Here is a 12,500-nt window from a genome sequence, read left to right on the forward strand (position 1 = left end):
TATAGGCCTATAGAACTCTTCAATCAATCTATCAATCAATCAATGTTTATTTATATCAATATCACAAATGTTACATTAGTCTCAGTGGACTTCACAGTTTGTACAGAATATCAGTGACAATACGACCCTCTGTCCTTAGACCCTCTGTCCTTAGACCCTCTGTCCTTAGACCCTCTGTCCTTAGACCCTCTGTCCTTAGACCCTCTGTCCTTAGACCCTCTGTCCTTAGACCTTCTGTCCTTAGACCCTCTGTCCTTAGACCTTCTGTCCTTAGACCTTCTGTCCTTAGACCCTCTGTCCTTAGACCCTCTGTCCTTAGACCCTCTGTCCTTAGTCCCTCTGTCCTTAGACCCTCTGTCCTTAGACCCTCTGTCCTTAGACCCTCTGTCCTTAGTCCCTCTGTCCTTAGACCCTCTGTCCTTAGACCCTCTGTCCTTAGACCCTCTGTCCTTAGTCCCTCTGTCCTTAGACCCTCTGTCCTTAGTCCCTCTGTCCTTAGTCCCTCTGTCCTTAGACCCTCTGTCCTTAGTTCCTCTGTCCTTAGACCCTCTGTCCTTAGTCCCTCTGTCCTTAGTCCCTCTGTCCTTAGACCCTCACATCGTACAAGGAAACACTTCCAGAGAAACCCCACAGTTTAAAGGGGAAAATGGGAGAAACCTCAGGGAGAGCAACAGAGGAGGGATCCCTCTCCCAGGACGGACAGACGTGCACTAGATGCCGTGTGTACATTGAAGAGATAATACATTTACAGCGTAGGTAGACCACATGTTTGGAAATGCATGTGTCTGTAATAAGAAGATGAATCCACGAGGATATCCATCCAGGACTTATGATCCAGGACCACAGCAGCAGGATCAGCCACGACTCAAGATCCAGGGCTCACGATCCAGGACTCACGATCCAGGACTCAGGACCACAGCAGCAGGATCAGCCATGACTCCGGATCCCGGCGTATATAGTTGTTCAATGACTGAACACTGAATGAGTTCAATGACTTATAGGACCTCCCCAAGGACCTCCAGTACTCGTCAAGGACCTGTAGGTCTTCCATATGGGCCTCCAGTACTCTTCAAGGACCATTTGAGTCCTTTCAAAGACCTGTATAAATTCCTGCAGGATGTCGAGTAATCGTCAAGGACCTGTAGGAACTCCCAAAAGACCTCCAGTACTCTTCAAGGACCTGTAGGAACTCCCAAAAGACCTCCAGTACTCTTCAAGGACCTGTAGGAACTCCCAAAAGACCTCCAGTACTCTTCAAGGACCTGTAGGAACTCCCAAAAGACCTCCAGTACTCTTCAAGGACCTGTAGGAACTCCCAAAAGACCTCCAGTACTCTTCAAGGACCTGTAAGACCTCCTAAAGGACCGCTGGTACTCTTCAAGGACCTGTAGGACCTCCATATGGGCCTCCAGTACTCTTCAAGGACCTTTAGAATCACCCTGAGGATCTCCAGTACTCTTCAATGACTTATAAGACCTCCCAAAGGACCTCCAGTACCTGCAGGTCCTCCATATGGGCTTATAACTCTTAAAGAACCATTTGAGTCCTTTCAAAGACCTGTACTCCTGCAGGATGTCCAGTAATCTTCAAGGACCCTTCGAGTCCTCTTAAGGATCTGTAGGACCTCCTCAAGGACCTCTGGTACTCCTCAAGGACCTTTAGTACTCCTCAAGCACTTCCCCAAGGAACGACACAACGTTGACTCTTCCATTAACGTTTTCTGTTTGTGTTTATTCCCCTCTAGGGGAGAGGGACAGTAAGTGGTCGGTGCACTACACTACCCAGAAGCCCCTGCTGTTCGTCCCTGCTAAGAGACGCTCCGGCAGCGCGGATGATCTGCGAGGTCAGAGGTCAACGGAGAGCTCAGGTGAACACACACACACACACACACACACACACTCACTCTCACACACACACACACACACACTCACACACACACACACACACTCACACTCACTGCCACACACACACACTCACACTCACTGCCACACACTCACACTCACAACTCTCACACTCACACACACCTCACACTCTCACTCTCACACTCACTCACACTCACACTCTCACTCACTCACTCACACTCACACACTCACACTCACACACTCACACTCACACCCGCACACTCACACTCTCACTCTCACACTCACACTCACACTCTCACACTCACACACACACTCACACTCTCACTCTCACACTCACACTCACACACTCACACTCACACTCACACTCTCACACTCACACACACACTCACACTCACACTCACACTCACACTCACACTCACACTCTCACACTCACACACACACTCACACACTCACACTCACACTCACACTCACACACACACTCAACCACACACTCACACACTCACACTCACACTCACACTCACACACACACAACCTAAAACCTCTATTCATAAATAAGGTAGTTTTTTTTATCAATATCGCTTACATGCTTTTATTTTGGTGATTATGGCTTCAGAGCAGGTTGCAGAGAGCTGCAGCACACACACACACACACACCTCACACTCACACACACACACACACACACCACACACACACACACACACACACACACACACACACACACACACACGCTCTGCAGACTGCAGTGCTCCAGACAAAGGATCATCACGTGTCTTTTATCTAATAATGCTGCATTTATCATGATTTATTTATGATGATGATGATGAAGATGATGATGATGATGACATAAACACGCCTGTCAGCTCCTCCACAGATTTACTGCAGATAAACTGATAAACAATATTTATAATCTGGCATTTTTAGACTAAAATAATCAAAGCATTTACTTTTTATTGATTAAACTGATTGATATATTGTTTCCTTATTGATTATTATGAACAGTTATTAACATCTGTGTGTGTGTGTGTGTGTGTGTGTGTGTGTGTGTGTGTGTGTGTGTGTGTGTGTGTGTGTGTGTGTGTGTGTGTGTGTGTGTGTGTGTGTGTGTGTCTCTGTGTGTGTGTGTGTGTGTGTGTGTGTGTTTGTCTCTGTGTGTGTTTAGCATGTAACGGGCTGACTCAGCATGGCTGCAGCCGACCAATCAGCTCTCAGTTCGATGCGTCATGTTCCGCCCCTCATCCCCGCCTCAACCAATCAGAGAGCAGCTCGGCACGCAGAGGCTGGAAGGACAAAAGCAGGAGGATGGTGAGCCACACACACACACACACACACACACACACACACACACACACACACACACACACACTGAGGTGGCAGAAATGCCATAAAAGAGATTAAACTTGGCAATAATAAATTAAATGTGGACGTAGAAACAGAAATAAATAAATGTATATAATAGAAAAGGGAATTGAGAAAATATATATATTTAAAAATAATTACAGACAAATAAGACATCTTTTGAATAGAATTATAATAAATGTATACAGTAATAAATAAATAAAATGTAGAAATAATTACTAAAATCCTTATAATTGTCATTTTTACTTTGTTTACTTATTCTTTTTTATTTTAATTGTATTTAATTGCATTCCAAACCTTACGTATGTATATTGTTCTACTGCCATCTGCTAGTTATTTATTTTCATTTATTATCATTATTGTTATTATTGTTATTATTATAGCTGCTGTTGTCTCTCTGCATGTCTCCCTTATTGATGTCTTGATTCTTCCTGTGTGGTTCCAGAGGTCCAGCTTCTTCCTGAAGCTTTGCTCTCAGTCTTGTTTCTCAGTTTGTTTCAAGTTCTCCGTTTGGAGGAGAAAGGTAAACAAGGACAGAGCTAGAATACATTCATCAAATTAGACTAGACTAAAGTAGACTAGAGTAAAGTAGACTGAAGTAGACTAGACTAAAGTAGACTAGACTAAAGTAGACTAGAGTAAAGTAGACTGAAGTAGACTAGACTAAAGTAGACTAGACTAAAGTAGACTAGACTAAAGTAGACTAGAGTAAAGTAGTCTAGTCTAAAGTAGACTAGACTAAAGTAGACTAGAGTAAAGTAGACTAGAGTAAAGTAGACTGAAGTAGACTAGACTAAAGTAGACTAGACTAAAGTAGACTAGACTAAAGTAGTCTAGTCTAAAGTAGACTAGACTAAAGTAGACTAGACTAAAGTAGACTAGACTAAAGTAGACTAGACTAAAGTAGTCTAGTCTAAAGTAGACTAGACTAAAGTAGACTAGACTAAAGTAGACTAGACTAAAGTAGTCTAGTCTAAAGTAGACTAGACTAAAGTAGACTAGACTAAAGTAGACTAGACTAAAGTAGACTAGACTAAAGTAAAGTAGACTAGACTAAAGTAGTCTAGTCTAAAGTAGACTAGACTAAAGTAGACTAGACTAAAGTAGACTAGACTAAAGTAGACTAAAGTAGACTAGACTAAAGTAAAGTAGACTGAAGTAGACTAGACTAAAGTAGACTAGACTAAAGTAGTCTAGTCTAAAGTAGACTAGACTAAAGTAGACTAGAGTAAAGTAGACTAGAGTAAAGTAGACTGAAGTAGACTAGACTAAAGTAGACTAGACTAAAGTAGACTAGACTAAAGTAGTCTAGTCTAAAGTAGACTAGACTAAAGTAGACTAGACTAAAGTAGTCTAGTCTAAAGTAGACTAGACTAAAGTAGACTAGACTAAAGTAGACTAGACTAAAGTAGACTAAAGTAGACTAGACTAAAGTAAAGTAGACTAGTCTAAAGTAGACTAGACTAAAGTAGTCTAGTCTAAAGTAGACTAGACTAAAGTAGACTAGAGTAAAGTAGACTAGAGTAAAGTAGACTGAAGTAGACTAGACTAAAGTAGACTAGACTAAAGTAGACTAGACTAAAGTAGTCTAGTCTAAAGTAGACTAGACTAAAGTAGACTAGACTAAAGTAGACTAGACTAAAGTAGTCTAGTCTAAAGTAGTCTAGTCTAAAGTAGACTAGACTAAAGTAGACTAGACTAAAGTAGACTAAAGTAAAGTAGACTAGACTAAAGTAGTCTAGTCTAAAGTAGACTAGACTAAAGTAGACTAGACTAAAGTAGACTAGACTAAAGTAGACTAAAGTAGACTAGACTAAAGTAAAGTAGACTAGACTAAAGTAGTCTAGTCTAAAGTAGACTAGACTAAAGTAGACTAGACTAAAGTAGACTAGACTAAAGTAGACTAGACTAAAGTAGTCTAGTCTAAAGTAGACTAGACTAAAGTAGACTAGACTAAAGTAGACTAGACTAAAGTAGACTAGACTAAAGTAAAGTAGACTAGACTAAAGTAGTCTAGTCTAAAGTAGACTAGACTAAAGTAGACTAAAGTAGACTAGACTAAAGTAGACTAGACTAAAGTAGACTAAAGTAGACTAGACTAAAGTAGACTAAAGTAGACTAGACTAAAGTAGACTAAAGTAGACTAGAGTAGTCTAGTCTAAAGTAGACTAGACTAAAGTAGTCTAGTCTAAAGTAGTCTAGACTAAAGTAGACTAGACTAAAGTAGACTAGACTAAAGTAGACTAAAGTAGACTAGACTAAAGTAGACTAAAGTAGACTAGACTAAAGTAGACTAAAGTAGACTAGAGTAGTCTAGTCTAAAGTAGACTAGACTAAAGTAGACTAGACTAAAGTAGTCTAGTCTAAAGTAGTCTAGACTAAAGTAGACTAGACTAAAGTAGACTAGACTAAAGTAGACTAAAGTAGACTAGACTAAAGTAGACTGAAGTAGACTAGACTAAAGTAGACTAAAGTAGTCTAGTCTAAAGTAGAGTAGACTAAAGTAGACTAAAGTAGACTAGTCTAAAGTAGACTAGACTAAAGTAGACTAGACTAAAGTAGACTAGACTAAAGTAGTCTAGTCTAAAGTAGACTAGACTAAAGTAGACTAAAGTAGACTAGTCTAAAGTAGACTAGACTAAAGTAGACTAAAGTAGACTAGTCTAAAGTAGACTAGACTAAAGTAGACTAAAGTAGTCTAGTCTAAAGTAGACTAGACTAAAGTAGACTAAAGTAGACTAGTCTAAAGTAGACTAGACTAAAGTAGTCTAGTCTAAAGTAGACTAGTCTAAAGTAGACTAGACTAAAGTAGACTAGACTAAAGTAGACTGAAGTAGACTAGACTAAAGTAGACTAGACTAAAGTAGTCTAGTCTAAAGTAGACTAGACTAAAGTAGACTAGACTAAAGTAGACTAGACTAAAGTAGACTAAAGTAGACTAGACTAAAGTAGACTAAAGTAGACTGAAGTAGACTAAAGTAGACTAGACTAAAGTAGACTAGACTAAAGTAGACTAGGCTAAAGTAGACTAGACTAAAGTAGACTAGACTAAAGTAGACTAGACTAAAGTAGACTAGACTAAAGTAGACTAAAGTAGACTAGACTAAAGTAGACTAGACTAAAGTAGACTAAAGTAGACTAGACTAAAGTAGACTAGACTAAAGTAGACTAAAGTAGACTAGACTAAAGTAGACTAGACTAAAGTAGACTAGACTAAAGTAGACTAGACTAAAGTAGACTAAAGTAGACTGATACTGGGTTTAAACTCAAGTTGAAATGATCTTGGAATATCTAAATGAAGGTGTTTCTGTGCTCTCAGTCCTCAGCGTTCTCTGACGATGACGAGGTGTTCATTCTGAACCAAACGCGCCCCGTGACTCCTCTGGTTCTCAACCCGGGTCACCGAGCCTCCTGCTGGGACGTCTTCACCTACGAGCAGCCTGAGGAAGAGGAGGAAGAGGAGGAGGAACAGCTGAACCCCCACCTGCCCACACCTGAGGAGAGGATGAGGCAGCAGGCGGGGGCCGTCCCAGCTGACATCGTCCCCATCAACATCACAGGTAACAATAATACATCACGTTTTTATAGCGCAACAAAAAACATAACCAGTAGTCCTAATCCAAGTGTGAGTAAAGTGTGTGAGTAAAGTGTGTGAGTAAAGTGTGTGAGTAAAGTGTGTGAGTAAGTGTGTGAGTAAGTGTGTGAGTAAAGTGTGTGAGTAAAGTGTGTGAGTAAAGTGTGTGAGTAAAGTGTGTGAGTAAGTGTGTGAGTAAAGTGTGTGAGTAAAATGTGTGGGTAAAGTGTGTGAGTAAAGTGTGTGAGTAAAGTGTGTGAGTAAAGTGTGTGAGTAAAGTGTGTGAGTAAAGTGTGTGGGTAAAGTGTGTGAGTAAAGTGTGTGAGTAAAGTGTGTGGGTTGTTGATCGGAGTTTGAAAGCTGAGTGAGTTTTGAGAGTTCATGTTTGCTCTTCAGGAGAGAGTTTTGATCGTCAGGCCAGCTTTCGTAAAGTTGCTCCCAACACCGACTCGTTATTGAACCGACCGCGACTCCTGAACCGCCGAAAGACCGTCACCGGGATCCCAGAGGACGTCAGGAGACTCGGTAAAACCAAAAAAGAAAATACTCTTCTGTTATTACTTCTCGTTCGTTATCCTAAATCTCACTCTGTTTCCAGACTCTCAGCTGGTCCTGCCGGGTCAGTACTCCACCGTGGGTCGACCTGCCTCCTGTGAACCACCAAGGCACTCAGATGAGGAGGTGAAGTGCCCATCGAGGAGGATTAGAGCCCCGAGAGGAAGGGGGATGTCCAGCCTCATGGCCTCCCTCACCTCCTCCCCCACCTCAGAGGTTTACAGCCTCCCCCGTCAGGAAACCACCTCCTCCCTGAACTCTGAGGCCAGTGGAACCAGCGCCTCCTGCAGGACCATCAGCGCCTCCTCGTCTTGTTGCCAGGTCAGTCTAGGAGAAACAGACTCAACATTTGTTTTGATCAGAGATGGCAAAAGTACACACATCCTTTACTCAAGTAGACGTACAGATACTCGTGTTACCAGAAAATAAGAGGTTCCTTATACTGCTTCCTGTTTTCTTCTCCACTCCCAGGAGCTTGAAGGATTCCCCAACGCCCCCGCAGCCAGAGTCCTCCCCCAGTCTCCCTCCGAGTGGTCTTACCCCAGCGACACTACCCTTAACGAGTCTCCCAGTTCCCCTTCCTCCTCCTCCCACTACCGCTCTTCTTCCTCCATCGCTGAGTCTCAGATCAGCTACCAGGCCCTCTCCCAGAGCTCCAGCATCCAGAGCAGGGAGACGGACTGGAGCGGCATCGGCCAGGAGATGAGGTCTGTTTCTGGGGAAGGTTGGAGCGGTGACCCCCTGCTTTCCTCTGGTCGCTCCACCCCTTCTAACACCTCAGAGAGAGTCGCCTCCTCCATCACAGATTCCCAGATCAGCTACTTGTCCCCGAGCTCCAGCATCCAGAGTGGCTTTACCCAGGAGTTGAGCTCCGTTTCTGGGGACAGTTGGAGCGGCGACCCCCCATGGTCCTCCGGTCGCTCCATCGCCCGCAGTATCTCCCTCCGGAAGTCCAAGCGTCCTCCTCCCCCCCCGCTACGCTCCGACTCCCTGAGGCAGCAAAGGCAAGCTCGGATGAAACCACCGCGCTCCAGAAAAACTCCCATCTCCTCCCCCATCTCCTCCCCCATCTCCTCCCCCATCTCCTCCTCCTCGAAGGCCGTCCAAGACCCCTGGGTGCCCCGGAGCAGCAAGCGGCGCCAGAGTGGGTTTAACTGTGGGACCGTCACTACTTTTGAACCCTTAACCTCCCCCTCTGAGGAGGTACCGCCTATATCCCTCCCCCATTCTCCCCTCCTCCCCCCTGGATCAGAGGAGGAGGGGTTTAACCTCAACCCCCAGCCCAATGCCTTTCTCGGGATTCAACGTCTCGCCTCCCCCTCCAGCGGATACTCCAGCCAGTCTAACACCCCGACGCCCGGCACTCCTGTTTCCTCCCCCCTCTCCCCTTCCCCCCCTCTCTCCCCCCTCTCAGCCTTCTCCCTCCCCCCAACTCACCCCCTCTCCCCCATACCAAGGACCACCTCCAAGGTTGAAGGGAGGGCGAAGCCACCTGTGCCGGAGAGGAAGTCGTCCCTCATCTCCTCCCCCTTTTCCTCCACCTCCTCCCTCTCCTCTTGCACCTCCTTGGACTCTTCAGCTAAGCTTCCTCCCCCTCCTCCCCCACCTCCTCTCCCACAATGCACCTCTCTTTTGCCTCCCGTCTTTTACTCGCCAACTTTCGTATCTCCTCGACTTCCTGCTCCATCCTTTACCAACCTCTTTGCTGCTCTTCCTCCCCCACCTTCATCTCTTCCTCCTCCGCCTCCTCCGCCTCCTCCTCCTCCACCTCCTCTCCCAGCTTCATCCCTCCCCCCTCCTCCCCCTCTTCCTCCTTCCTCCCGACCGCCTCCACCCTCCTATTCCTACTTTGCCAAACAAACCTTCAGCTTCCCTCCACCTCCAGATTCCCCTCCTCTTCCTCCACCTCCAGAATTCTTGCAGATTGATGACCTTCCTCCTCCTCCACCTCCTCCTCCACCTCCGCCTCTTCCTCCCCCATCTACCTCCCCCCTCCCCCCACCAGTAATCCGCAAGTCTCCAAACCTCCCCCCTCTCGTCACTGCACAAGCTCTGCAGGGCGTCAAGCTTCGGCACGTCAAGAACCAGGAATGCCTGCTAACTAGCATCATGCTAGCTGATTCTGCTAATGCTAAACACGAGCTACCTAGTAAAGAAGCCAATCTAGGCAGTGCTGTGTCGGCTAATGCTGATGCTAAACTAGTTGGAACTGGGACACAAAAAGCTGTCTGTGATCTTGATAGCAATGAAGCTAACATCATTAGTGATTTATTTGGAAATGCTAACCTTGATTGCCCAGCCAATGCTTACGTAACGCAGGCTGAACATGATAACTACAACCCAACAAAAAGTGACATAAGGAAACCCAACGATACGTCTTCTAATGCTAATCTTCAGAGCCCAAAAAGCACTGTTGCTAACCAGAGAAGCTCTGAGCCTAAAGCCCAAGATATCCAGTACACGGAACCAGAGAAGGAGCATTCAGATATGTATGCAACACTGGCAAACACTCAAGTCTTCACACCTGATAGTCCCTGGGTCAAAATGTCTGACGGAACTGACGAAGACCACAATAAAATAACTGTCCAACAACAACAACAAGTCACGGATACAATGTTAGCAGACGCTATGCTAACTGCACAACAAGGAAACACTGATTCTTCATACTGGACCCTCTCTGGAGCAAAACAAAGAGAAAGTAGAACAAGCAAAGATGGCATAGAGACAAACAATAGGAATGATTCAGAAATGTGGAATGGTGCAGCTGATGGAGTTACAACATCCTTTAGTGATTTATCACAGAATAATATAGTCTGTAATGAAGCTACCCAGAAGAACCCCCGCTCCCCGAAGAAGCCGACCGTCCCAAAGAAACCTGATCTTGGCGTCCTGGGTCTCATGGCGTCCCCGGAGGCAAGAAGAAGACAAGTTGGGTTAAAGAGGCAATCCCAGCTTCCCCCTGATTCCACATTGCACAGTCCTCCCAACAGCAGTTCGCCTTCACCAAAGCACTTGGCACAAACTACTGAAAGAACCACAAGTCCTGAGGAATCAGTGACCCCTTCCAGCTCCCCCCAAAGGCAGAAACCACCGATTGTGCACAAGAAGCCAGATCTTTCCCCCGAAAGAATCAAACAACTCATTGAATTTGGAACTCAAGGGGAGTCGTCCAAAGGGAACTGTGCCCCCCAGGAGGTCGTTGGTATTTCACAGACCATGGGTGCCTCAGGGATCGTGGAAACCACAAGGGCTAGAAACACTTTAAACGGCAACATGGGTACATTGGAGAACTGTGGTACCTCAGGAACACGGGGAACCTTGCAGACCAGTAGAATATACGGACACTGTGATGCCTCAGGGATCATGGGACTCTCCGAGACTCAGAGTATCAAAGGGGCGACTAAAACTGCTTTGGGGAGCTGTAGTACCTCAGATACAATTGTCAACTCAGAGATCGAGGATAACACAAGGGCTAGAAACACTTTAAACTGCAACATGGGTACCTTGGAAGATTGTGGTACCCCAGGAGCATGGGGAACCTCAGAGACCAGTAGCAGACGAGGGAACAAGGGCATCTATAGCCACTGTGGTGCCTTAGGATCAAGAATCATTTCAGAGACCTGTGGCACTGTGAGCACCTTGGGGAACCATGGTACCCCAGACATCACAGATACTAGAAACACTTTAAATAGCACCATGGAGACAAGAAGCAACCTAGGAACAAATGGCATAAATGGGAACTTGGGACCCTCTGGAGTCATGGGTATCTCCGCGAACCGGAGTCCCAAAAGGGTTCTTAACACTATCAATGCGACCACGAGTACTTTGGAAAACCGTGGTACGTCAGGAACAACAGGTACCATGGAGACCTCTATCAACCTAGGGACCATTGGCATAAATGGGTACTGTGGCCCCTCAGGGGTTAAGGGTATTGCAGAGCACAGTGATATCAAAGGGGCTCCAAACACCATCAATGGTTACAGGGGTTCTTTGGCGAACTATACCTCAGAATCACGGGGCAACCCGGACATGTGTAGCTCCTTAGGGTCCATAAGCACCTCGGAGAACCGGGATACCTTAGGATCCTTTAACAACTTAGGGGCCATGGGCATCTCTAGGAACTGTGGTCTTTCAGGGGTCATTGGCACTGCAGAGTATTCTGGTATTAAAGGGGCTCCAAACACTATCAATGCAAGCATGAGTTATATGGCCAACTGTGGTACCTCAGAATCAAGGGGCACCTCGGAGACTTGTAGCACCCTGGGGACCTTAAGCACCTTGGAGAACCAAGATACCTTAGGAACTTGTGGAACTACAGAGACCTGTAGCAACGTAGGGACCATGGGCATCTCTAGGAACCTCAGTACCTCAGGAACAAGGGGAACCTCATACCTTGGTTCTTGTAGTACCTTGGGGGACTTTGGGGCAAACGGAGCGACTTCCTCCCAAAACGGTGCCTCAGACCCCTGGACTATCAACACAAGACTTCATAAAGATGAGGACAAAACACCTCAGAGGATCATGATGACGTCATCGATGGCTGAAGAGGAAGAGGAGGAAGAGAGAGGGATGAAGACGACCACGATGATGATGATGCCAACAACCACCAGGAAAAAGGACAAATCGAGGAAGAGGAGGAAGAGGAGGGTGGGCCGACAGCTGCTGATGAACGCGTCGACTACGAGGCGCTCCTACTCTTCCTCTTCCTCACTGTCATCGTCTTCATCTTCATCCGACGACGAGCGGGATGTGGTGAAAGGAAGAACGATGCAAACAAGAGTGAGGATGACGACAGAGATTCCCTGCGCTCTGATTGGTCCGAGCAGCTGCTCCCTCAGCAGTGCGCTGTCCAATGAGAGCCTGCCTGGGGCGCCTTCACTTCCTGATCTCCTGATAGAGGAAGAGGAGAAGGAGAGGAGCGACGAAGGCAGGACGACGACCGGAAAACATGAAGACGGTAAGCTCCATATTTTATTTTATTTACAAACTGCAAAGACCTTCATCGTGTGAACTTAGTAAATAAATACTTCTCACCTTTAACATAATAACTTTATTGATCTGTATTATATATACCATCGTGTACGTTCTTTCCCACGAGGTGTGCTATTCCTGTCATGCTGCTTTCTCTTTATTATGTCTTGTTGGCGGTTCT

The 12,500-nt window shown here is 45.7% G+C and overlaps 1 protein-coding gene across 1 annotated transcript in view; it reads left to right on the forward strand.

Moving 5' to 3' along the window:
* LOC117472317 (mucin-17-like) overlaps positions 1-12,500 on the forward strand; it is a 17,550-nt gene that overhangs the window by 3,272 nt on the left and 1,778 nt on the right. The window contains 8 exon segments of the mRNA XM_034117461.1: positions 1,745-1,867; positions 3,023-3,165; positions 6,539-6,779; positions 7,190-7,318; positions 7,392-7,669; positions 7,820-8,172; positions 8,242-9,215; positions 9,354-12,305. Of these exon segments, the coding sequence (XP_033973352.1) occupies positions 1,745-1,867; positions 3,023-3,165; positions 6,539-6,779; positions 7,190-7,318; positions 7,392-7,669; positions 7,820-8,172; positions 8,242-9,215; positions 9,354-12,305 (5,193 nt within the window).

This window comes from Trematomus bernacchii, unplaced genomic scaffold (assembly GCF_902827165.1).
Source record: "Trematomus bernacchii unplaced genomic scaffold, fTreBer1.1, whole genome shotgun sequence".
Lineage (NCBI taxonomy): Eukaryota > Metazoa > Chordata > Actinopteri > Perciformes > Nototheniidae > Trematomus > Trematomus bernacchii.